The sequence below is a fragment of the Daucus carota genome, chromosome 2 (genome assembly GCF_001625215.2).
Source record: "Daucus carota subsp. sativus chromosome 2, DH1 v3.0, whole genome shotgun sequence".
In the NCBI taxonomy this organism is placed as follows: domain Eukaryota; kingdom Viridiplantae; phylum Streptophyta; class Magnoliopsida; order Apiales; family Apiaceae; genus Daucus; species Daucus carota.
In genome coordinates this window covers 49,337,139-49,363,278 of record NC_030382.2, presented here as the reverse complement: position 1 = coordinate 49,363,278, position 26,140 = coordinate 49,337,139, and the positions used below count along the sequence as shown (strand labels likewise).

At 36.4% G+C, this 26,140-nt stretch overlaps 3 protein-coding genes and 1 pseudogene across 9 annotated transcripts; all 4 read right to left on the bottom strand.

Moving 5' to 3' along the window:
* Nucleotides 1–10,433: 10,433 nt before the first annotated feature.
* Nucleotides 10,434–14,681, bottom strand: LOC108207934 (putative receptor-like protein kinase At3g47110). Its single transcript, XM_017378380.2, has 2 exons — nucleotides 11,259–14,681; nucleotides 10,434–11,032 (listed from the first exon to the last, which is right to left on the bottom strand). Exons 1-2 carry the CDS (start codon nucleotides 13,957–13,959, stop codon nucleotides 10,656–10,658), a joined length of 3,078 nt encoding a protein of 1,025 aa, XP_017233869.1. The 5' UTR covers nucleotides 13,960–14,681; the 3' UTR covers nucleotides 10,434–10,655.
* A 147-nt stretch (nucleotides 14,682–14,828) lies between these two features.
* Nucleotides 14,829–19,959, bottom strand: LOC108207933 (putative receptor-like protein kinase At3g47110). Of its 2 annotated transcripts, XM_017378369.2 has the most exons (3): nucleotides 19,433–19,959; nucleotides 15,743–19,289; nucleotides 14,829–15,510 (listed from the first exon to the last, which is right to left on the bottom strand). In XM_017378369.2, the coding sequence occupies exons 2-3, from the start codon at nucleotides 18,456–18,458 to the stop codon at nucleotides 15,119–15,121; spliced, it is 3,108 nt and encodes a 1,035-aa protein (XP_017233858.1). In that variant the 5' UTR covers nucleotides 18,459–19,289; nucleotides 19,433–19,959; the 3' UTR covers nucleotides 14,829–15,118. The 2 variants fall into 2 exon arrangements, with proteins under 2 accessions (XP_017233858.1, XP_017233862.1); XM_017378373.2 differs by having other exon boundaries at nucleotides 15,743–19,959.
* A 55-nt stretch (nucleotides 19,960–20,014) lies between these two features.
* Nucleotides 20,015–21,065, bottom strand: LOC135150551 (probable LRR receptor-like serine/threonine-protein kinase At3g47570; annotated as a pseudogene).
* On the bottom strand, nucleotides 20,587–25,402 carry LOC108207940 (zinc finger CCCH domain-containing protein 25). Of its 6 annotated transcripts, none has more exons than XR_010289061.1 (6): nucleotides 25,208–25,366; nucleotides 24,877–25,068; nucleotides 24,425–24,722; nucleotides 23,407–23,958; nucleotides 22,550–22,753; nucleotides 20,587–22,271 (listed from the first exon to the last, which is right to left on the bottom strand). XR_010289061.1 is itself a non-coding variant. In XM_064087923.1 (5 exons), exons 2-4 carry the CDS (start codon nucleotides 25,047–25,049, stop codon nucleotides 23,428–23,430), a joined length of 1,002 nt encoding a protein of 333 aa, XP_063943993.1. In that variant the 5' UTR covers nucleotides 25,050–25,068; nucleotides 25,208–25,366; the 3' UTR covers nucleotides 22,361–22,753; nucleotides 23,407–23,427. The 6 variants fall into 6 exon arrangements, 4 of the variants coding, with proteins under 4 accessions (XP_063943993.1, XP_017233877.1, XP_017233878.1 ...); XR_010289062.1 differs by having other exon boundaries at nucleotides 22,550–22,663; XM_064087923.1 differs by lacking the exon at nucleotides 20,587–22,271 and having other exon boundaries at nucleotides 22,361–22,753.
* Nucleotides 25,403–26,140: the final 738 nt, after the last annotated feature.

Here is a 26,140-nt window from a genome sequence, read left to right as displayed (position 1 = left end):
CGAAGCCCTTGCGTGGCATACGCCACCTGACATTAGCTTCAACATTCTCCACATCTGCCATTTTGGTAAAAATAAACAACTTGTATTGTTTTACTGTGTGACTGAGAGTAAAACTATAGGAGTGTTTAAATAGGCTGTAATGTGGTTTGTCAGACGCGCGTACCAATGAAAACCATGGTTATGCCTGGGTTAAATGAGGGTAACGAGAAAACTCTTCAGATACCCCATTAATAGCAGGAAGGATCTAGTAACCTTATTTGAAAAAAGCACTAGAAGAAAAAAAACAAGTTCCACTAAAATACTATCTACGACATTATCTGCATTTTGGGCTATAAGCTAGGCCCAGAAATGGTCCATCTGAGGTTTAAAAGCGCCTTTTTTTGCCAAGCGGTCCGCTAGAAAATTGAGCTCACCCGGGATTAATTCTAAATGAATTTTGCACCCCAACAAAATTTTGGCAAAGTCTGAATTATTGTCCATGAGGCAGTCCATAAACTTGCAATAAACATGAGAACAGTCTGTGTAAATGTGTATAGTAAACTCCCTCCACTTTTGCTTTGTGAACTCTTGGATTAAAAAGGTGAAAGCATGCCACTCGGTTTCACGTGCTGAAAGCGATTTAGAAGGTCCAGAGAATTTGAAGATTATATCTTCATTTGCTTTCATTATTAGTCCACCTATTCCTGCGCTGATAAAACCCTTGTTGATTTTCCATGCTCCGTCAATGAAACCAATTAACTCAGTTCCTTTGTTGAGTAAGGCTTTGTACTGAGACCTTTCGGAAAAAGTAACTGCACCCATTGGATTGGAAGCCCACCATGCAGACGTATTTTCAGAAACGAGGTTGAAAGCAATGCACCATTCAAGAGCGTGATGTTTGGTTATGTAGAGAGCGTTGTTTAGAAGGTGTTCCTCACTATTGAAAATTTTTTGATTCCTTGCTAACCAGACCGACCATAGAGTTGCGCTTACTACCACCCTCCAAACTGCCTTGATTTGCTTCGTTGGGAAAATTTTAGAATTAGTCCACACTGATTCTAAATCTTGATAATTTGCAGGGGGAGGTAGGTGCCACCAGTTATGTACATCTAACCACAGCTTCGAGGCAAATTCGCATTGTTGAAAGAGGTGAAATGAAGACTCTTCAAAACGAGTGCAGAGTATACAAATGGTTCCCCCTCTAGGATTGATACCTCTCGCTGAGATGAACTTCTTGGTAGGTAAGATGTTGAGGTGAAACTTCCAGAGGAAAATTTTAATCTTCTGAGGGACCTTTAGTTTCCAAATGAATTGCCAAGGAGTTTTTTCATGATGACCTGAGATATGTTCTGTAGCAATTTTGACAGAGAATGTGGAGTTGGAGGGTAACCAAATGAGAGAGTCGTCACCTGTGCATAGTGAAATTGAGTTGACAATCGTACCAAGCAATTTCGAATCTTCAAATTCCCAGGCTCTGAGGGGTCTGCACCATATATCACTATGAAAAGAAGGTGAATCTTTCCATTTTTGCTTCATTTGACTAACAGAGACGCCTTTTAAAGTAGTAAGTTGGTATAGCTTTTTGAATTTGTCTTTTAAAAGTACATCTTCAAACCAGAGATCCTCCCAAAAAAAGGCAGTATCGCCATTTTTAACCTTCCATTTGAAAGCCTTCCTGTTGAGGTTGCCTTTGAAAAGCGGATGTTGGGCTGCTTGGATAATGTCTATCATTGAGTCCGACATCTTGGAAGTCCTTGAGACATCGTTGAGATAAGCTGATTTGTTGAGTTGATACTTCTCTCTTATCCATACGTTCCAACTCTTATGTCTATCTTTCGTCCATCTGTAGGACCATTTACCCAGAAGGGCTAGGTTTCTAGATTTGATAGTGGCAATACCCAGCCCACCTTGTTCTTTAGGAGCACAAATTTTCTTCCATGCTATCAGGTGCATCTTTTCCCCAATGTTAGAGCTCGACGCATGATTGTTCCAAAAAAAATCTCTTCTGGTCCGTTCCAGAAGCTCTCTAACAGCTGTGGGCATCATATGAATACCTAGCCAGTATACAGGAAGGCTGTCGATTACAGATTTTATTAATGTTAATCGTCCCGCTTGATTAAGATACTTTGCCTTCCAACTTGCTAGTTTGCTTCTGACCTTATTGAGTAGTGGTTCCCAATAAATCTTTCTTCTTGGGGAATATCCTATTGGGAGCCCTAGATATTTCATGGGCCAACTGCCTATCTTACAATTTAAGATCGAAGCAGCATGAACAGCCATGTCACAGTTGTTTCTGGCGGCGAAAACTTCGCTTTTGTCATAGTTGATCTTGAGCCCCGAGACTAACTGGAAACATTGAAGGACTGACTTGATTCCTACTACTGCCTCTATTGAATTATCTAAGAAGATGATTGTGTCATCCGCGTACTGTTGATGGGTGAGCTGCTGAGAGCCTTTACACAGGTTGATTCCTCTAAAAATACCAGCTTTATTCGCCGTTGAGATTAGAGCATTGAGGACTTCACCTACCAGATTATATAATAATGGGGAAAGAGGGTCGCCTTGCCTCAAACCCCTTGCTGGGGAGAATTCTTTGGTAGGCGACCCGTTCACCAGTATTGAAATTCTAGAGGTGTTTAGGATGGCTTTGATCCATTTTATCCATCTCTGATCGAAGTTGAGCCTTTCTAAAACCTCAAGAAGGAAGCTCCAATCAACTGAGTCGAATGCTTTTTCGAAGTCTAGTTTTAGAATTAATCCCTTGCACATACCTTTTTGGACTGAATGTGTGACCTCCTTGACTATCAGAATGCTCTCCGCGGCTTGTCGACCTTTAGTGAAGCCTGTTTGTGTGTCACTTACAAGCGAGTCCATATGAACTGCTAATCTGGATGCTAGGATCTTCAAAAGCACCTTGATTGAGGTGTTGATGAGGCTAATGGGCCTGTAATCTTTAACAGTGCAGGGATCCTTTGTTTTAGGAATCAGAGTGACAAAGGAGGAGTTAACGCCCTGAGGAATGAGCCCATGTTCATAAAAGTTTTCCAAGAAGTCCATTATTTTGCTTCCGATGAAAGGCCATAAGAATTTTAGGCTTCTCACGTTCATTCCATCCGGCCCAGGGGCCTTGTCGTTGTCCATGTTGGACAAGGCTGCTTCGACTTCTTGCCTAGAGAAAGGAGCACAGAGCCGTGCTCTAGCAATATCTGAGACCTTAGGGAGAGGAAGCGAACCTAAACTGAAACAGTCATTTGGTTTTTCCCTAAAAAGGTCCTTATAATGTGAAAAGAACACATTTTTGATTTGTTCTGGCTCCGTGATCCACCTGCCTTTCCAAAGAAGTTTATGGATGTTGTTTTGACATTTCCTTCTTTGGATAGATTGGAAGAAGAATCTAGTGTTAGAGTCCCCTGCCTTTAACCAGTTCAACCTGGCTTTTTGTTTGAGAATTGAGTCCCTCAAACTATATAACTTGTGGAGCTCTGATTTAATGGCTAGGAGGCTACTGAAATCTTTGCTATTTTCTTCTAGATCACAGAGTTTTCTTTCAAGCAGAGTAATGTTGCTTTCCAACTGTAACTTGGAGCCTCTGGTGTTATCCTTGATGATATTCTTGATCATTTTGAGAGTCTGATGGATGTTTGCCGTTTCCCATCCGACCTTTTCCTTAATAGCATCTTGCAATCTGGCAGCTAGGGATTCATTTAGATGGCAGTTGAAAACTTTAAAAGGTCTATTGCTCCAAACGTCATGTTCTGCGTACAAAAGTAATGGCTTGTGGTCTGATTGTTTCCTGCACAGAGCCTCTAGTTTCCATAAGCTAGATTGAAACCATTTAGCATTCATGAAAACTCTGTCTAGTCTGCTCTTCTTGCCATCCGGCCCGAACCATGTGAATCTCGCATTAACTGGTGAAATCTCCAACAAATTACAGTCACAAATGAGAGCATTGAATTCTTCTGCTTCTTTCATCCCATAAGAGCAGTTCTCTTTCTCCTCTTCAGCTCTTACACAATTAAAATCGCCCATCAAGCAGAGGTGTTCTTCCTTAATACATTCTATCATTAACTCTATTTCTTTCCAAAGCAGTCGCTTCAAATCAATGACCAGGGGACTATAGATATTGATCACATGGAGCCTCTCCTTATTGATATAATGTTCGAAAGTAATCCAGATCCATTGTCTGGACTGAGCCAAAGCAACACAATTCAACTTGCTACAATTCCACAAAATAGCTAAACCCCCAGATAGTCCACACGAAGGTTGGTATATTAATCGAAAATCCATTGAATTCATAAAAGGCAAGCCATTATTGAGTTTCCACACTTCACATTTTGTTTCTTGGAGACAAATTATGTCCACTTTGTTAATTCTTACCAAATCACTCAGGTTTCTTTTCGCAATGCTATTATTAACTCCTCTAATGTTCCAAGATAATATTTTGATATGATTCATAAGTAAAGAGTACCTAAATAACTAAAAGGAGAGTAGACTGCTGGACTTACATCTCTCCCGCATCTATCCTGCGTGCTATTTTCTCCAGAACCTCCTCTTTGCTGCCAATCAGCTCCAGACCCATATATTCTGCGCTTTTAATGATTTCCAGCGCGTCTTTGACTGAGTTTCCTTCCACTCCTAGATAGTGGAGTAAAAGTAGTGTGAAAAGGAAAGAAAAGTGGAGAAGTGGTGGGACCCATTGACTATTTTTGGTAAGTTTTGGTAAGTTTTGTAACCTCCGTGCCCAACCCATTTGATAAGAAATGGGTGGGACGGTGTACTTGCTTGTCATTTTCTAATACAGTACAAAATATAATCTGCCCGGTAAGTATAGTGTCCTGTGATGTCATGTTGCATGTCTAGAATTATTTAAAATAAATTTTTTAAAACAAAATAATAATATAACATCCAAAAATAGGAATCATAAACATAAAAAAATAATTCCTAATTCCAATTATAATTAAGATAGTAAAAACTAATAATATGAATCGTAAAAATTATAATTTTTATTTCACAAAACATAAGAATAATGACTCCAAAAAATATATATAATTTTTATTTTCAACTATAATTAACATAATAAAGATAACAATATGAATTCAGTTATGACAAAAAAAAAACAATATGAATTCAGAAGACGTTTAAGAAGAAATTGGTGCAATAATTAGGAATGTAATTGGTGCAATAACGGCGAATGTGTCACCGTTTGAATTTTTAATAATATATTAATTATATAATAATTATTATCATACATAATTTTTTTTTAATACATTGTGCATCTAAACATAAACACGAGATATTCCGGATACATGTTTAACAATAAGAAGGCAAAGAAAATTGAGAGATTGATTTATTCGGAAGAAAATATCTAATAAAAATGTGATTTTGATGTCTTCATATTTGTGCTTACTATTTAATAGTGTAATGTTGAATTAATTTCCTATACAAGTCTTTAATGGATTTTTTTTTAATAATATCTTTAATGGATTCTTTTGATTATATATAAATTGTATATTCAATTTTCTATTTGTGTGATCATATTAATTATTTATCTAAGTTAAAGACGTATCTTGTTAATTCCGTGATTGTACGTGTATAGTCATGTGTGTTTTAAGTCGAATAACAATTGTTTGTGATACTAACTTAGAATTAGATTTTGTAAAATGAATTTTAATATTATTTATAATGATATGTGTGCTTGTGCATAAATTATAAAATTGCTAACACTAATATACGGGTATTGATCTGTGGAATACATATGTCAGGATATATTAACGATTAATTTTCTTTGGATAAATATACAATAGTAGTCAGGTCTACCCAGCAATTATAAAGTGTATATATTAAAATTTTATTATAATCCTGAAATCTTTGATAGCATATTAATTTTCATATATTATATGTATACTAAATTTTAGAAGTATAAAATTATACATGAGTCGTTTGGTTTAATTTGAAATAAGTAATTGTTATTTGAAAGTGAGAAATTTCACAATAGGGTAATGCTGCGTACCCAAAAATAATTCCCAAAATTCTTTATCAAATAATGTGGCAGACAAGCGATAAATAATGATCGGATAATTGATGTGTATATACAAGAGATCTCATTATTATTGAAGTTAATACATCCAATCAGATTTTGACATATCATTTGATAAAAAAAATGGAACTACGCAATACAGACATGTGCGGTGTAAAAGTCTGGGATAACATTGCCACTTGATTTCGTACGGGACTACTGACAATGATGCTCATATACCGAGAACAATATCTTCTAATTTAAATAAATAAAATATAGAGTTAATTGCAATTGGCACCCCTTTGGTTTCGGCTTATTACACATTGCACCTAATAGTTTTGGAAAATACACTTTGCATCCCCAGACTTTTAACCCATAGACACTTTGCACCCTTTCCGTTAAATTCTGCCGTTACCGTTAACTTTTGCAGGGGCATTTTGGAAAATTTAATTATATTTAATTAAAATCAGACCTTTATTTAAATTTTTTGACCATCTAAACAATATTTTTCGGAAAAACTTTAAGAACGATAGTTGTAGAGAATAAAAAGATCTTCTTAGAACTATAAGGTTCAAAATTTTCGTAATTCTTTTTATAATCATTTTTAAAAAATTCAAAAATTAGCAATCTTGTAAAAATGAACGATCGTTTTTAAATAATTATTTAAATTTTGAACCTTATTGTTCTAAAAAGATTTTTTTATTCTCTACAACTTTCGTTCTTTAAGTTTTTCCGAAAAATATCGTTTAGATAGTCAAAAAATTTAAATAAAGGTCTGATTTTAATTAAATTTCCCAAAATACCCCTGCAAAAGTTAACGGTAACGGCAGAATTTAACGGAAAGGGTGCAAAGTGTCTACGGGTTAAAAGTCTGGGGATGCAAAGTGTATTTTCCAAAACTATTAGGTGCAATGTGCAATAAGCCGAAACCAAAGGGGTGCCAATTGCAATTAACTCTAAAATATATATACATACTTACAATTATGATATTTAAATAAAAAAAAGATATGTACCTTCCTGTTCCTTGCGTACTCTTCTACCAAAAGCTGACAGAAAAAAGTTTATTAAAATAAAAAACCGAAGAAGAAAATATGAAAATATCTCTGGCAGAGGTGAGAAACCAACGGTGGAAAATGAGGTTAAAAATGGAAAAGCAATAAAACAAGATGCAAGTTGTGAAACGAAATACATGGCTGCGAGTCACGGAGAGCACCTCAAGATCATGTCCTTTAATCTACGGTCACCATCATGCAAGATTTGTAGTTTCGACTTTGGTCACTTCCTAAATTAATAAATATTTGGCCTATAATGGGTGAAGAATGAAGATACATGCTCATTATGTATGCTCTAGATTATTACTCCACTTTTTTAATAAAGCTTTTCTGTTTCTTCATCAAAGATTTTTCCTTGCCGATCGAGCTGATATGTTATTCTAAGAAGTGGCGGCCAGCGGTGATGAGCCCATACCCCAGATTCCAGAACAGCCATCAAATTACCATTTAAGTTTATGAATTTCTTTCTTATATATATCTTTAGGTTCAAAAATTGTGAAATTTATTTTTTGCCTTCTCAGAATCTAAATTAAATTTATGAATAGTGATAGAAGTGATGATATTGTCTAAATCGAAATTAAGTAATCAACCTATGAAGTTTACAAGTTAGAATGGAAGAGTTATAAGCCAATTTTTCGCTTATAAAAAAAATTATGAAAGTGAGAAATCTTAACCTTTTTTAATATTTTTTTAATTTTTAAAATTTGAAATTTACAAGAATATATAAGATCATTTTAAAAGGCAATTTATAATTATTTCAATAAACTTTTTGTATCTAATAACTCGTAAATATTAAAAAATTATCCAAACCTTAAAAAATAATTTAAGTATTTAAAGAACAAATGCCTTAGCATATACAGAACGTCCACCTTTCTCGTAATCCCGGGTTAATGATGTTAAACATAATAAGTTGATAATGTTTCTCCCCGGTGCATGCAGCCATGCATTGACATAAATGAAATCAGATGAAGAAACCGACAGCATCGGTGCATGAACATCTCTACCAGATTTGTCACACTCTTCCCCCTTCTTTTCTGTCTATACATCCCAACTAGACATTAACGGCTCCAGAACAAGCCACAACTACATCACTACTTTAGGTAATTTGTTGCCATCCTCTGCAATTATTTTTTACTGTTGTAAGTATCAGCTACTATACCTAAAAGGGAAATGCTCCATGTGATTGTTAACAACATTCTATACCCATTTTTTACGACTCAAATCTAAGTTAAATGTCTTTTCATTATAATTTGTTGTAATTAATTAGTATTGAGTGAGCTAGTGTCAACCCAAGTCCCATGTCGAAAAGATAAAAAGATTTGTTATAAGTAGCAAACAACTCTGTTAATATGAGGCGTCTTGATAGGAGTCCGGAAAACAAATATGTGCTATAGAAGAAACTCTTTATTTATTTTTGCTGTCTTTTTTTTTTAAATTTAAATGCTATTTTTCGAAATCAGTTGGACCTTCAACCTAGTTAACTTACCATCTCCTTCTAGAACTGATTTTGATCATCATGTTCCTTATCAGTAAGTTGATTTCAGCTGAAGTACATGATATGTCTGCTTCAAATTCACAATTATAGGTTATAAATTCGTCCTCCTCTACCTTTCATGTTACAATTATTTTCATTCTCTTTGTAATTCTCTGCTTGGTTTTTATTGCTTGTCTAGAAAAACGTACGTAGGAAACCATGTGATTCGTTCCTAATGTAATCTCTAGTTAGCTACATAGTTATATCAAAATATCAACATATTTAAGATCAGTGGAGCAGCTTTTACGGTATAAAATGTAAGAGACATATTTCGTTCATTTCCAAAAACGTACCCTCTTCATTGCAGAAAATAGCTCGCTCTCAGGTGCTCAAGATAAGAAATCACATGGAATTTTATCTGATACTTCATGCACTGTAGTTTCAAAAAATCCGTTAATTGTAATGTACAACTTCAGAATATTAAACTCGATAAATATGATTATATATAAGGATAATTTGGTACGTAAAATTGAATCGACATCATATATGGTCTGCCATATGTATATGTTTGATGAAGGTTGATATATATGTATAGATCATTGAGAAGGACGAGGACAGTGATAAGTTGGAATTGATATATAAAGGAGGCATGGTACACTAACTTTGCAAAAGAAACTAGACAAAGACATGCAGACGCTAGTATAGCTCCAATCTCCTTATCTTCTAATCCCCTCTCCCAAATTTCTCTCTCCCACTCATAATAACCCTTTTAGTTCTCTTCTTTATCTCTCAACTCTCAACATTTCGAACAACCGTTTATAGTCTTGGGAAACTACATTATATTTTTCGATCTCATATTAACTGTTGTTTCGGAACTTTTACTTCTTTTCCGAATATTATTTTAATCATTTATAAATTTTAATTTACTTCTCACTTCTAGTCCACTTCTCTTTAAGTAAAAAGTATTTTTTTTAAGATTATACGAACGGTCTGATAATAATAAACTCTCTATCCCTCTCAAAGATACATGCATTGTTGTATATGATTGACACATACCGCGTATTTACAAAAATGACTCGTAACTGCTGACTGCATGTGTAGATTTTAGAGGTGAAATTATACTACTAGTACAAATATACAGATAGATAGCAGCAGCGGGTCAATTTTCTGACATGTTGTTGGTAGGAAATGTGGACCGTCCAGTCCCGTAATTGGGCCATGTTTGATTCCATGCCGTGGAGTTGGATTTCCACCTCCACTTGAATCTCCATGCCATTTCGATTTCCAGGTCTACTACACAAAACCCTCGTGTATCTCGACACAAATCTTTTATGTGATTCATATTATACAGTCAATCGCTTCTTCCTAATTTTTGGTTTTTAGCTACTCTAGCCTCACCGCAACAATTACATAAAACAAAAATTTAACGGTTGACATTTCAACGTTTGTGTGTGCGTCTAGAGTTCATTACACTGTATTGATAATTTTATTAATTTAAATGATTATTACTGGTATATACAAAGAAAGGTCGATATTGGGCACGATTGGATAAATCAATGATTAAGACGTTAAATTATGAAAGTTCTTGTGTAAATTTTGTATTTTCCGGACATCAACCAGTAACACATAAGTATAGATCGAACTAATTGAGTCGTAAAATCATACTCAAGGTATAGTTTTCAACTTGAAATGCGGGAAAATCATACTTGAGGTATGGTTGTTCAACATGAAATGCTGGAAAAATTCACGACGAATCCAATCTTACTCTATGTTTAAAAATTACAAACACATTGACACCAAAAACTGCTCATTAATTTCACTAAAAATTTATAAATTCATGATTATCAAGTTACGCGCACAAACTAAAATACGAATATTGCTTGGCTAACATCTGTCTTTGAGAAAGCTGGACGTCAAATGATGCCCCATTAGTAATAAACGTTTCTGCTCCAAGTGTTTTTTCAGTTCAACAAAACATAGACTGTGATATCAAGATCATAAGTAAAGTAACCAAAGCTAATTTTAATCAAGCAGAAAAAAAAAATCAATGCCTAATTTCATGGGAAGTAACTAATTACAACCTTTAGCATATGAACTTCAGTACTACATTCAAGGCAGAAGTTTATGACAACACCTAAGAACTAAGAAACTCTTCTTTTATTGATTTCAGATGTACTGCAACTTGTTTCATGTTCATTCTTTGTGCAGGGGCTTCCTCTGAACATGCAATCCCAATTCGAAAGATTGAATTCAAGCTTTCGGTCTGTTCATGTGTCCATTTACTGCCAATATCATCCTTTTCCTTGGAAACACTTTCCTCTCTGTACCAGGCTGATTCATCCACGATCGCCATAACTTGATCTCCAATTGCCTTATTCACAAAATTGTGCAGATTCATTCCATCTCTAAATATTTCATCAGTCGGTCGTTTACCTGTGAACATTTCTAACAAGAGAATCCCGAAGCTGTATACATCTCCTTCAGTAGTTACCGCACTCCCCAAGCCATATTCTGAAATTTTAAACTCGCAAGTGTCATGCAACTAAAACAAAAGGCTATGCAGTTTATCGACAAAAAATTATGGTATTTTAAATCTACCATTTACAGGGGTGAAATCAGAAGAGAAGTTAAATATTATCTTCTGTAAATTTATGAAAGATGTTATCAGTAAGTAAATTTATGTGTGATTTTCGTAAATAAGACACAATTAGAGGTGTCCACTGTCCAGTGGAGTTACCTGGAGGCGTATATCCAATAGTGCCCCTGATCGCAATTGAGCTGAACTGGTTTGAATCAACAACCTCGCTACATTTGAAAATGAGCCTTGCCAAGCCAAAATCACTCACATGCGCGGTCAGATCAGTGTCAAGAAGAATATTACTCGGCTTCAAATCACAGTGAACCACAGGATTCTGACACTGGTGATGAACATAATGTAGGGCAGATGCGACATCTAAAGCAATGTTAATCCGTTGGAGGATACTCAAGTTTTTCTGCTGCAATTGTCTGGGCTTCGGGTGCAGATAATCTTCCAGACTCCCATTTGACATGTACTGATAAACTATAGCTTTGAACTCATTACCTTCATAATTTATGCTGGAACAAGCATTAAGGACCTTGACAAGGTGGCGGTGACGTAAGTTCCTCAAGGCATTGCATTCAGCTATGAAACTTTTAGAAGCTCCTTCATATTGAAGCTTAAGTACCTTCACTGCAACCGTTACCATATCAGGGGAAAGAAGTCCTTTGTAAACTGTGCCATAGCTGCCAGAACCGAGTACATTAGCTGAAGAAAATCCACCAGTAGCATTAAAGAGGTCTTGATATGACAGTTTTGGGTAAAATATCTTATCAGGAGCTGCTGGAACAAGTTCATTCTTCAACTTTTTCCCTCGGCAAAGTAGAAGAAACAACAGTAACAAAGCCAAGAATAGAACAACACTAGCAAGTGCAGCTACCAACTTGAGAGATATGTGTTTCCTATGTTTTGCTTGTGAGTGTACAAGGCATGGATGCAAATGCAGCCCCTGAATTCCCCCACAGAGATTCAAGTTGCCTAACACATGAACCGCACTTGCATTCCTGAATACACCTGAAGAAGGCACTGCACCCTTCAGATTGTTGAACGAGAGGTTCAAATTCAGTAATCCGGAAAGCTGTACCATGCTCTTAGGTATTTGGCCAGACAAATTATTGCGAGACACATCTAAGTACCGGATATTTTTCATGTTACCTAATTGTGGAATACTTCCGTGGAAGAAATTGGACTGTATATAGAGTTTTTCCAATGCCAAACAATTCCCTATTTCTGTCGGGATATTACCAGAAACTCTGTTATTTGAAACATCAAATGCAACAAGACTAGTCAAATTTCCAACCTGCTTTGGCAACGTTCCAGAGAGAGAATTATGTGACAGATTTAAGAGCACAGAAAGTGATAAAACACTAAAAAGGTTCACAGGAATTGTGTTATTTAATTTGTTCAAAGAAAGATCTAAGGATTGTAGATACCTGCAGTTCCCCAAACTAAAAGGTATGTTTCCTTCAAAACTGTTGTTTGACATGTCAAGGTACAGGAGTTGAGTGATATTACCCAAGGAATGTGGGATCTCTCCGCTAAACTGATTTGAATAAAAATGTAAGGCTCCCAAGCTGGAAAGTTTTCCTATTGAAGCTGGAAGCTTACCAGTTAAACCAGTCTCCGCTATGCTCAGTATAATTAAATTGAAAAGGTCTGTAATCTCTTCAGGGATGCTTCCTCGAATATCATTGGTTCCAACAACTAGTCGTGTGAGTGTACTTGACAAATTTTGGATGATATTTGGAAAAGTTCCTCGAAATCTGTTGTCATCAAAAGCCAGAAACTCTAACTTGCTGCAGTTAGTCAAAGAGCTTAAAAAACTCAGATCATGCTCCTTATCCCCTCCAAGATAATTTTTACCAACGTTGAACCATGATAAATTCTGTAGGTTTCCAAACATGCTGGGCACTTTTCCACTGAATCTGTTCTGAGGGACATCAAACCGTTCCAGAGCTGATGCATTAGTCAATGAAACTGGCAGTAGCCCTGTAAAGTAATTGTTTGCCAAGTATAGAAGCTGGAGATTCGGCAAGTCAAGACCTATACTGCTTCTAAGAGTACCTGTGAAGTTGTTAAAAGAAAGGGACACGAGTACGAGTGAAGATAAATTGTAAAGCACAGCTGGAAATTCACCAGAAAGAAAATTTGCAGACAGTCCTAGCATTTTCAGACTTCTCAGCTGAGACAGAGAATTTGGAAGTTGTCCCTCTAAATAATTATATGACGCATAAAACTCTTGTAGAGATGTGAGATTCCCAATGGAATCCGGTATTCTTCCTGTGAGGTTGTTGTTTCTGATATAAAGGGTTACCAGCTTTGGCAAAGAACCAAGTAGTAGAGGAATATTACCCTCAAAGAAGTTGCGGTCTAATGCAAGATTATACAAGTTAATACAACTAGACAGATTGACAGGAATTCCACCTTCTAACATGTTATTACTCAAGTTAAGAGTTTGAAGCCTGGCCAGAAAACCAAGTTCTGGAGGGATAACACCATGTAAAGAATTTTCAGCAACATCAATTAGTCGAAGAAATGAAAGATTTCCAACATGGGGTGACAAAGTTCCAGCCAAATTCTGATGTTTAAGATCAAGAGAAATGACTCTCTGGTGTTTGGCGCTACATTTGATGCCAGTCCATTGACAGAAGTGGAAGGAATCATTCCAAGAGTGCAAGACTTCAAGGGGATCTTCGGTTATCTGAGACTTAAAGTTCAGTAATGCATCTTTGTCTGTGTAGTTCCCAAGTCTGGCAGCTGAGGCATAATATTCTGAAATTGAGAGATTAAGGGGTGGCACAAAGATGACACAGAAAGATAGTAAAAGAACCAGGCATAGAGTTATCAAAGAAAGTTCCATGACAGGAGGTAAGGATAGATGAAAGTGGTACTTGTGCTTAGTGAAGTAGTTGATACAACTTGCTTTACCTCTCACTCAGCTCAGCTAATTTATCTCCCAATTCACTGGTTTTCAGCTGCTAAGGTGTGAACTTTTGTCTACTATTTCTATTTCAACCTATGGCACATCAAAATCAAAGCTAACTTTCTTTCCTTCTACATTGTTATATATTGTACAGTATTTGGCTGTGATAAATGAAATTCGACAAGGTAAAATGAAAATGAACTATATTAGGACATAAGTCAAAATTTGTCAATTTTCCGTCCATTTCATTCTTAACAAATTAACTTAGAGCCCGCATACTTGAATACTTTGCATCGATTAATTCACATTAGGGTGAAATTGCTCTACGTTATATTGAAAATATAATAAATATTACAGACAAGATTTTTATATACAGCAGTACCGTTACGAGGGGCCCTGGTCCCACTCATATCCTTGTCAATTTGTTTGGACTTTTTTCCTTCATATCTCAATTCTCAACTCTTTACTTGTGTCCTCATACTCACAAGTCCCACCAATTGCCGACTTGTTTTCGTTATCAACTGTCAAGTATTTGGTACTGTGTAGAGAACTCTGAAACATTTATCTCTGATGTAAATATGAAAGATGCAGCAGAATATGTATCACCTTGCAGAAATCATATGTAATTTCAAATTCACATAAACAAAATAAACTTTATGGAACCTAATTTACAACCTGGACCTTCAGTACAAATATTACTTAGATTCAACTCCTAAGTATCTTAACTTCACCTGTTTCCAGATGAGTCCAACACACAATTATCTCCAAGGGCAAGGAAAACAAACCTTCGACTGTACATATACTGCTAAGAGAAGTGTCTAAGATATTATGTTCTTTTAAATTAGAGTCGAGAGAAAGCTTGCACTGTAATTTGAAAACAAACAAAACTTAACTTATTTATGTAACATAGCTTACACAACATTTACCACATAATATTAGTACAATTAAAGAAAATAGTACCTAAACGTTGCACATATATGTAAATTAATTAAAAGCACACCATTACTGTAATTATGTTGTAAGATTCACATAAATCCTGTCTTGAGTACCTTCATATTGTACTTGATCATCCCACCTTTTCCTGGATAACTTGATATCATTGTTTAATGGACTGAGAACTAACAATCTCTTCTTTTATTGATTTCAGATGTGCTGCAGCTTCTTTCATGTTCATTCTCAGTGTAGGGGATTTCTCCGAACATGAAATCCCAATTCGAAAGATTGAAATCAACTGCTCTGTGTGCTCATGTGACCATTTGCTGCCAATCTCATTCTTTTCCATAGTGATGTATTCCTCTCCAGACAGGGCAGATTGGTCCACAACCACCATAATTTCATCTGTCAACGCCATACTGACAAAATTGTGAAGATTTACGCCGTCTCTGAATATTTCATCAGTCGGTCTTCTTCCAGTGAACAACTCTAGCAAGAGAATTCCAAAGCTGTAAACATCTCCTTGAGTGCTGACCTCACTCCCCATGCCATATTCTTAATATACAAAGAACAAATGTCATAAGGAAAAAAAACAGAAGGCAGCACAGTCTACGAAAATTATAGATATAGTGAAAATTTAAGGGGAAATTCATCCATATTTTCTGTTCTGTGAATTGATAAAAGATGCTGTTAGTAAGTAAATGTACAAAAGTATTTGATAATTGCAGGCTTGATTTATCTAACAAGACATAATACTAAGTGATAATACTAAGTACAGTGGATTTACCTGGAGCAGTATATCCAATAGTGCCCTTGATCCCAATCGAGCTGAACTGGTTGGAATAACCCTTATTTGAGCTCAAAATCAGTCTTGCCAAGCCAAAATCACTCACATGCGCAGTGAAATCAGTGTCAAGAAGAATATTGCTCGGCTTTAAATCACAATGAACTACAGGAGTTTCACATTGGTGGTGAAGATAATACAACGCAGATGCCACATCTGTCACAATATTAATCCGTTGGAGAAAACTTAAGTTTTTCTGTTGCAAGAGTCCAGGTTCTGGGTGCAGATAATCTTCCAAGCTACCATTTGACATATACTGATAAACTATAGCTTTAAAATCATTGCCCTCGAAATTAATGCTTGAACAAGCATTAAGGACCTTAACAAGGTTGCGATGGCGGATATTCCTCAAGGCTTTGCATTCAGCTATAAAACTTTTGGAAGCTCCTTGCTGTTGAAGCTTAAGTACCTTCACAGCCACTATAAGTGAATCTGGGGGAAGAATTCCTTTGTAAACTGTGCCAAAGCCACCTGAACCCAGAACATTACCTGAAGAAAATCCACCAGTAGCATTAAAGAGGTCTTGATACGAAAGTTTTGGGTAAGATACCCTATCAGAAAATGCAGGACTAACTGCTTTCTTCAACTTTTTCCCTCGACAAAGTATAATGTACAGCAACAACAAAGCCAAGCATAAAGCACCAGCAATTCCAGCTATCAACTTGAGGGATGTGTGCTTCCTATGCTTACTGTGTGCCTGCACAGAGCATGTCTGCAGATGCAGCTCCTCAATACCTCCACAAAGATTCAAGTTGCCCAACACGTGAACCTCACTTGCGTTTCTGAAGACACCTTCAGAAGGCACTGAGCCCTCAAGATTGTTGAATGATAGATTAAGGTATAACAATCTGGAAAGTCTTCCCATGGTCTCAGGAATTTGGCCAGTCAAATTATTGTGAGAAACATCTATATAACGGATATTTTTTAAATCATCTAATGGTGCTATGCTTCCCTGGAAGAAGTTGGACTCCATGTAGAGTTCTTCCAATGCCAAACAGTTACCGATCTTTCTAGGAATATTACCAGAAAATTTGTTGTTTGACACATCAAGCGCAACAAGATTAGTCAAATTTCCAATATCCTCTGGCAGGATCCCGGAGAAAGAATTATGAGACAAATTGAGAATCACTGAAAATGATGAAACACTTAGAAGGTTTTTAGGTATTGTATCATTTAGTCTGTTCAAAGAAAGATCCAAGGACTGTAGATACCTGCAGTTACCTAAACTTGAAGGTATGCTTCCTTCTAAACTATTATTTGACATGCGAAGATATAATAGTTGGGTGATATTACCCAGGGAATGTGGAATCTTTCCAGTTAACTGATTTGAGTTTAAATAAAAGGCCCCCAAACGGGAAAGTTTTCCTATTGAAGCTGGAATATGACCTGTTAAACCAGTATTCACTATGCTCAATACAATTAAGTGGTCCAGGTTTGTAATCTCTTCAGGGATGCTTCCCCGAATATTGTTTGTTCCAACAAATAGCCGGGTAAGTGTAATTGACATATTTGTGACAATATTCGGAAAAGTTCCCTCAAATTGGTTGTCGTCAAAAGCTAGAAACTCTAACATGCTGCAGTTAGTCAAAGAGCTTAAGAAAGTCAGATCAGAGTCTTTACCTTCTCCAAGATGGTTTGTACCAATGTTAAACCATGATAAATTACGCAAGTTACCAAAATTTTGAGGTACCTGTCCCCTGAATTTGTTGTTAAGGACATCAAACCGCTGGATACCTGAAGCATTGGTAAATGAATCTGGTAGTGGCCCGGTAAAATAATTGAATGCCAAATAAAGAAGCTGGAGATTTGGCAGGTCCAGGCCTATACTGCTACTGAGGGTACCCGTAAAGTTGTTAAAAGACAGGGATAATAAAACTAGTGAAGATAAATTGTAAACTGCACTTGGGAATTCACCAGAAAGAAAATTTACAGACAGTGCTAGCATTTTCAGGCTTCTCAACTGAGAGATTGAAATCGGAACCTGTCCTTCTAAATAATTATACGAGAGATAAAGCTCTCGCAGAGATGTGAGATTCCCAATGGAATCTGGGATCATTCCTGTGAGGTTGTTGTTTCTGAGATAAAGAGTCCCCAGCTTTGACAAAGAACCAAGGAGAGGAGGAATATTACCTTCAAGGTGGTTGTGATCTAGTGCAAGGTTGTATAAGTTGGAACAGAGAGACAGATTGACAGGAATCCCACCTTCTAAAATATTATAACTCAAGTTCAGAGTTTGAAGCCTGGCCAAGGAACCAAGTTCTGGAGGAATGATGCCATGAAAAGAATTTTCAGCAACATCAAGCAAACGAAGAAATGAAAGATTTCCAACATGGGGTGATATAGTTCCAGCCAAATTCTGATGTTTAAGATCAAGAGAAATAACTCTCTCATGTTTGACACTGCACTTGACTCCGGTCCATTGACAGAAATGAATGGAATCATTCCAAGAGTACAAGACTTCAAGGGGATCTTCGATAATCTGAGACTTAAAGTTTAGCAATGCATCTTTGTCTGTATTGTTCCCAAGTTTAGCCGCAGAAGCAAAACATTCCAAATTTAAGAGATCAAGGGGTGGCACAACGATGAAGTAGAAAGATAGTAAAAGAATCATGCATTGGTTCAGTAAAGAAATCTCCATTTGAGAAAGTAAGAATGGCATGAAGATGTTATTGATGCTTGTACACCTATAAAGCAAGCCTGATACTTACCCTTCTCACTGATTGACTAATGAAACTAGTTAAGCTGACGCAGATACTATTATAAAGAATATGGTCAAATCTCAATATACAAGAAATCACATAAGACAATAATGATGTTTATGTTCTATCTCATGTTTGTGCTTGTCAAAGTTGTCGTAATTTGTAGTTACTGATTGACTTCCAGTTAAAATGTTTTCAACTCTTGAATTTGTAGCATATAAATATATCTTTCTTCTGGTATCGAGAATTCCTTCAACATGCATGATAGTGTCAATACATTCCTCTGTATAACTATCTTATTATACTTAATCCTTTGTTTAAACACACATCCGGACTTCTGACTTCTGACTTCTGACAATAGTTTATCCACAAAATGATGTACGGATGAATATGATAAACTTGCACTTGCATCATCGAAGGTGACAAGTTGAAGAAATGAGTTATGCTGAAAAATATTCTTAAGAAATATGCTAACAAGTCACTCATAGCTATACCAGGCATGGAAGGTCACTACTTGGATAATATAAATTAAACTAAATATTCTTAAGAAATATGCTAACAAGTCACTCATAGCTATACCAGGCATGGAAGGTCACTACTTGGATAATATAAATTAAACTCCACGAGTTCCACAGAAATATATCAGGCGTAAAGTCAAGTATGATGAAACAAGTATGAGCAAAGCTTACAAGTTACTGAACACCCAAGTTACTTCATTAGGGCTGTATGTCTTATGGTTTTCATGGATTACCTATACAATGGAATTCCGTTATCCTAGCATCCAAGCACGTCTGAAATTGGTTTAATATATATTATTGGCTTCGTAAAAACAAATCATTAACAGTTTTTAGCCAAATCCCAACACAATCTTCTTCCAACAAATGGAAAGTAAAATGGTTTCAAATATTCTGACAAGATAAGAAAATTAGCATACCTTCATATCTTACTGAGTTATTGCTTAGCCTCTGCATCATTGTTTGTTTCTTTTCGCATTTTAGGACCAACAAATTTGTCTTTTATCGATTGCAAGTCATTGCAGCTTGTTTTATATTCATTCTGTTTGCCGGGGATTCTTCTGAGCATGCAACCCCAATGCGGAGAACAGAGATCAAGTGTTCTGTCTGTTCATCAGTCCATTTGCTTCCAAATCATCCTTTCCTGTATAATATTCTTCCTCTTCACTAAAAAGGGCAGATTGGTCCAAAATCACAGTAACTTGATCTAGCAGTGCTGCTTTGACAAAATTATGGAGATTTACACCATTGCTGAATCAATTATCAGTCGGTCTTACTGAACCGCCTTAAATCTGAACTACGATTTTTCTCAAGTCTTACCGAAATCGGATTTCCTTTTCGCTGAACAACTCTAACAACCGAAAATATAATGCAGATAAAAAGAGGGATACAAATCTTGTAAACACATTAATACATAATCCAAGAAAATTCTGCTGTTGGTATCTGGTTAATGACTCTTTATTTGATTAAATAGCTGTGCCAGAACTGTCTGGTGAGTAGATATTATATACTGGAGTTACCTGGAGCAGAATAACCAATCGCGCCCTTGATCCCAAGTGAGCTAAGCTGATTCAAATCAGCTTCCTCATTAAATTTAGAAAGCAGCCTTGCCAAGCCAAAGTCACTCACATGCGCGGTCATATCCGAGTCAAGAAGAACATTGCTCGGCTTCAAATCACAATGAGGCACAGGTGTTTGACACTGGTGATGAAGATATTGTAATGCAGAAGCCACATCTATTGCAATATTGATCCTTTGGAGAATACTTTAAACTCTTTTGTCCTATTTGTCCAGGTGCTGAGTGCAGACAATCGTCCAAGCTAGCATTTGGCATATAAAACTAGGGCCTTAAAGTCATCGCCCTCAAAATCAATGCTTGAGCAGGCACTCAGGACCTTAACAAGGTTTCGGTGTCGGATATTCTTTAATGTTGTGCATTCAGAAATAAAGCTTCTGGATGATCCTTTTCGTTGAAGCATAAGTACCTTTACTGCAACTACTGTTGAATCTGCAGGAAGAAATTTTTTGTAAACAGTGCCAAAGCTACCAGAACCAATTAAGTTACTTGAGAGAATCCACTGGTAGCATCAAGGAGGTCTTTGTAAGAAAGCTTTTGGTAGAAATGCCTGTCTAAAGATATTGCATCTGGCTTGTTTTTTGACTTTTTCACCTAGCAAACTGAGAGGAACAGAGACAACAGAGCCAAGAAAGAAACAGCACAGACAGTTGCTACCATCAACTTTCTGAGCAGTGTGTTTCTTATGTTTTTCAGATGGCTGTATAAAGCATGGTGGCAAATTCATCCCTTGAATACCCCCACAATGTTCCAGAGTTGCCTGAAACATGAATACCACTTGCATTTTGGAAGACACCATCAAGTGGCATTGCACCCTCAAAATTGTTAAATGACAGGTTCAAATTTAGCAAACTCGAAAGTCTGACCGTGTTCTGAGGAATTTGGCTACTTGACTTATTTCGAGAAACATCTAGATAACGAATATTTCTTAAATTATCTAATGCCAATAGGCTTCCCTGGAAGGAGTTGGACTGCATATAGAGTCTTTCCAAAGTCAAGCAATTTCTGATTTTTCTAGGAATATTGCCAGAAATATTGTTATTTGAAGCATCTTACGCAACAAGTTTATTCAATTTTCCAACCTCCTCAGGCAAGGGTCCAGAGAAGAAATTATAAGACAAATCAAAAAGTACTAAAACTGATGAAACACTGAGAAGCTTCTTTAGAAAAGTACCACCAGTTTATTTGCAGAAAGATCTAAAGGCTGAAGATGCGTGCAGTCCCCCAAACTTGAAGGTATGTTTCCTTCTAAATTGTTATATTGCAGATACAGATTTACCAGGTGCGTGATATTACCTATAAAATTTGGGATCTTTCAGCAACATTGAACCGCCAAAAAAATTTAAGTTACCAAAAATCTTGTGTGCATCTATTGATAGGTAAATCAAGTCGCTGGAGACCTGAAATATCTGTCAGTGAAACTGGTACTGGTCCAGTGAAAGAATTGCTTCCCAAGTAGAGAAGCTGGAGACTTGGTAAGTTGAAGCCTATTCTGCTATTGAGAGTACCCGTAAAGTAGTTAAAGGACAACCCTGCGAGTATGATTGAGTAAGATTGTTGAGTACAGGAGGAAACTCACCAGACAGTGAATTCACAGACAAGCCTAGCATTGTCAGACTTTTCATCTGAGCCATAGAATTGTCCCTTTAATTTGTTACATGAGATGTAAAGCTCTTGGAGAGATGTGAGGTACCCAATAGAAGCTGGGATTCTTCCAGTGACGTCATCTCTCAGATAAAGTAATCAGTTTTGACAAAGAACCCAGTAGTTGATGAATGTTTCCCTCGAGGTAGTTACGATCTAGGGCCAGATTGTACAAGTTGGAACATTGGGACAAATTCAAAGGTATATCACCTGCTAGATTATTATTACTCAAGTTCAAAGATTGTAGCCTTCCCAAGCGGCCAAGTTCTGGAGGAATACTGCCACTAAAAGAATTTTCAGCAAGGTCAAGGAGTCGAAGAAATGAGAGATTTCCAATAAGAGTTGATATGTTCCCAGCAAAACTCTGACCTTTAAGCTCAAGGGAGAAGACTTTCTGGTGTTCGACACCACATTTGACTCCGGGCCATTGACAAAAATGTATGAAATCATTCCAAGAGTTCAGAACTCTAGAGGGTCTTCGGTAATATGTGACTTGAGATCAAGCACTGCAGCTATGTCTGTTCCGTTTTCAAGAATAGCTGAAGAAGTGCAATTTGATAATGACAAACCGTACACCAGAGCAAGAAAAAGATGGAAGGTTAATGTGAATATGAAGCTAATATTAGGCAGTAGATGCTCCATTTCGGATCAAGAAACTGTATGCAAATTTAAGCAATTTAATTGACTATATAGAGATGAACACTTGGGTTATCACTCAACACAAATTAGTATCAAAGGATGCCTTACAATCAAATGCAGAGCACTACATGTATAATACAATTAGCCAGGATCCAGAGATCCACATGTCATTACCCACCTCCATGTTCCCAGAAAAGGCTGTAGAGAGTTTGCAGTAACACTGAACCATGCAGATGCTTCCTAGGAATTATTGACCTCGCGCAATTTCCTATTCAGATTCTTTGCTCCTTTCCTGAAATTGCTATTGTTATACAAACTCCATAAAAGAAGTTGATGACTGACAAAAGGAGGTTGTTACTGGCTGAGTCAACAGCTTCAGTATCTGAAATATATCAAATCAAAAATGACCAAAAGAGAGGAGATGAATGACATCATATAAATTTTAACAATAGTCTTAATCTCCATCTTAGTTTCAGTTTATCTTTTATACACTTGGTAGCGACGGTAGGTCGGACCAATAGTTTTCATGTATCGCCTATACAACAAAAACTGTAACGTATTTGGATTTTGGCATTACGATTCAGAACTAAATTATCCTTAACAAACACCAGACAACATTACCATCCATTAAAATATTATAAAATAAAAACAAAGGTAGCCCGTATAATTAAACAAACACAACTTCAGACACCTAAATACTATGTAAAGCAATATGCAATTTATGATCATATATAGATATAGAGATGATAGCAAACAGAAAGGTTCAAGTTGTGGCAAATCCAGGAATAAAGCTTCAGGGCCAACCAGAAGAACACTAATAGCTTGTGTATGATAACTTTCATTGTTTACTGTAGATGTGAAACGAATCCAGAAAATACTTAGAACAAGTTCCCATGATGAAAAAATGCAAATATAATACAGCCGGTTAGAAGGGATAGATGCACCTCAACTAAGTCACCTGATAAACCTCTAAAACTGCAAGCTAACATAAAAGTAGCCATTGTGGATCAGTAACTTTCAAGAACATATTCTTACATTGAACATAAACCCTTATCATTATCTGCGTGATTTATGTGGCCTATCTTCCATCTCGCTGCGACGATGAGGGGAAGAATCTCTAACATGAAGTGATCGCTTGTCCTTACCACTGTTCTCTCGGGCTTCTGTGCGATATGATACTGACTCCTTTCTTGATCCCTTCTCTCCTCTTCTATCATCATGTTCCCTTGAATCTGATTCAAGACCATGTCGTCTTGACCTTCCATCAAGTCCTTGCCTGTCACGGTTATCTTTGTCATATGATTTCCTCTCCTGCCTCTCTGCTCGTTTATCAATGCCTCTCTCATCAGGATCAAATGCATTTGATTCAGTTCTCTTATAATGCCTGTCTATGTCACGGTTAGTCACTGGCGCTCTGGAATCTCTCGTTTCTTTATCAGTTACTCTACGCCCATCCTGAGCAGAAGTCTCTCGAGAATGACCCAAATGGCCAGCCTTTTCCACATTTCTTGCTGAACCCCCAAACTTGTCATCTTCCCGTCTTGACCTTTTATGATCATCAGCACCCCAACCAGTATTTGCAGCTCTCTGAGCAAAGAAAGAAAACACGTAAGTAAAACTTACACGTATAAGATTTACCAAAGCATATCAAGAAAATAATAAGAATTCATAACAAAAATGTCGTACCTGAATCAGGTAGGATAACAATTTCAAGTGTCCTAAATAAGTTTTAGTTATTATAATCATAAACCAAAATTTCTCATCTCACTTTCGATTTTACTTGCTAGGTTTCTTATTCTTCATAAACCTATGAGAGGTTTCTGAATTTTGACTTCTACAAAACAATATGTAATTCAGATTTGTTCTTCTAAACTGTAAAAGGAAATGTTCTCCTGATAGGTTTACTAAAGATCCCCATATTTTCTGTTGAAGAACTGCTAATCCAGCTTTAATGTGAAAAGGAGGAGGAAGAATCTCAGCTTCCAATCTAGCAACCATACGGTATTTTATAACCAAAATATATATGTTTATGGGAGAGTAGCACTGGTCTTACTTGTGCATTATGAGAAAATCTGCATCCATCACCACGGGTGCACTCGCCCTTTTGAAAAGCCCGACACACACCCCGTTCCTCCCTCTTTTGCTGTTCTAACTCCTCATCTTCTTCTTCTTTCTTTTTGTACTTGCTAACGTGATCAACCCGTATTATTCGACCAAGAACTTGAGCACCGTTCAGATTATCCACCGCAAGATTTGTACTTCTCTGATCCTCATACGCAACAAACGCAAAACCTTTCGATTTGCCCGTGCCTTTATCTCTCACAAGATTAACGTCAACAATCTCTCCATATCTGCACCAATTAAAGCGATTCTAAATAACATATACAAATAAACCCTAGTTTAAGATCAACAAGACAACAATGTTCTATCAACACACATTATAACTCTAATCAAACGCAACTCAATAACAAGATGCACATAAAGAATTACGAAAATAAAACATACTGAGCAAAAACTGCGAGAAGATCGCCTTCGGTAAGATCAAACGGAATTCCACCAACATAAACATAAGCAGATTCTTTGTAAACAGCATGCCAAGAAGCATCTTCAGATATACCTAGCGATGCTTCTTTTGAATTAATGTTTTGTATACGCTTCACCAAAGTCAACGGATTCATCCTATATCCCCTTTAAATTCTACACAGAATATAAACACAGAGTGAGATAATGGTTACTTGAATTGAATTGAAGTTTGTGATAAACCCTAATTTGAAATAATTAGGGTTTTGAATTGAATAAGAATGTTTGAGAGATATAGATGTAGATGTACGTGTACCTGTAGATATAGAGAGAGGGAAAGATTTGAAGCAGCTGATGCGATCAAATCGGATTTATGATTTCAATTGAGCTTAAATCAACTTTTAATTCACTCGGACCCAATTTCACCAGGGATCCGGTTTCGTTGTCATTTAAACACCCGAGGCCGCGTGGGTTGAGCCGTTGAGGTTGAGTTACTGACGTAGAGCATCTCCAAGACTCCAACCCATCTAAAGCCCTTGGCTAAAAAATGAGTTGGCATACCTAAAATAAAAAAATTTAGCCAACAGCTTCAAAAACTCAACTCCAACCATACTCACCTGTTGTCTATAAATTTAGCCAACCTCCTATGGATGGCTATATTTGTCGAACCTCTACAGGTCTGTAAGAAAATCTGTAGGAAGATTGTACATTTATTACCATATTGAACTCATATATTCTATTTTAACAATTTAAAATATTAATAACATATTATTTTTAAATTATAGCCAACCAATATAGCCAGTACCATTGAAGCAAAATGTCTTACAGGTTCAGCAAATTTTACATAATGTCTTACAGGTCCAATTTAGCCAACGATTATAGCCAACGCCGTTGGAGATGCTCTTAGTGAACAAAAAACCGATTAACCCGCCAAACCGACCCAAACCGCCCCTTGTTTCAGCCGATCAAACCGAACTCGGACTCATCTTAATAATCTTTTTCAGGGAAAAAAATTACAATATTTTTTCTCTTCTTCCTAAAAAAAATATATATATATTTTCTCTTCTTTATTTATCACAAATTTTATACTAATTTCTTTGTAAAAAATCAAGAATTGGCATATAAATAAATATGAGATTTTAAAAACTAAATGATGAGAATTTTATTATATTCTTATAAAATTACTATTATTTTAATGAGAACATCACATCATTCCGATTATTTTTTTAAAAATTTGTAAATAATATTA

Excerpts from the sequence above, each read along its gene's own strand:
- LOC108207933 (XM_017378373.2), bottom strand. The coding sequence starts at position 18,458 with ATGCCATTCTTACTTTCTCAAATGGAGATTTCTTTACTGAACCAATGC. Across the intron at positions 15,511-15,742 it reads TATTGGATATACTGCTCCAG|AATATGGCATGGGGAGTGAG; the intron begins GTAAATCCACTG and ends TTGTATATTAAG.
- LOC108207940 (XM_017378389.2), bottom strand. The coding sequence starts at position 25,049 with ATGAATCCGTTGACTTTGGTGAAGCGTATACAAAACATTAATTCAAAA. Across the intron at positions 24,723-24,876 it reads CTTCTCGCAGTTTTTGCTCA|ATATGGAGAGATTGTTGACG; the intron begins GTATGTTTTATT and ends TAATTGGTGCAG. Across the intron at positions 23,959-24,424 it reads GATTTTCTCATAATGCACAA|AGAGCTGCAAATACTGGTTG; the intron begins GTAAGACCAGTG and ends TTCTTTGCTCAG.
- LOC108207934 (XM_017378380.2), bottom strand. The coding sequence starts at position 13,959 with ATGGAACTTTCTTTGATAACTCTATGCCTGGTTCTTTTACTATCTTTC. Across the intron at positions 11,033-11,258 it reads TATTGGATATACGCCTCCAG|AATATGGCTTGGGGAGTGCG; the intron begins GTAACTCCACTG and ends TTAAAATTTCAG.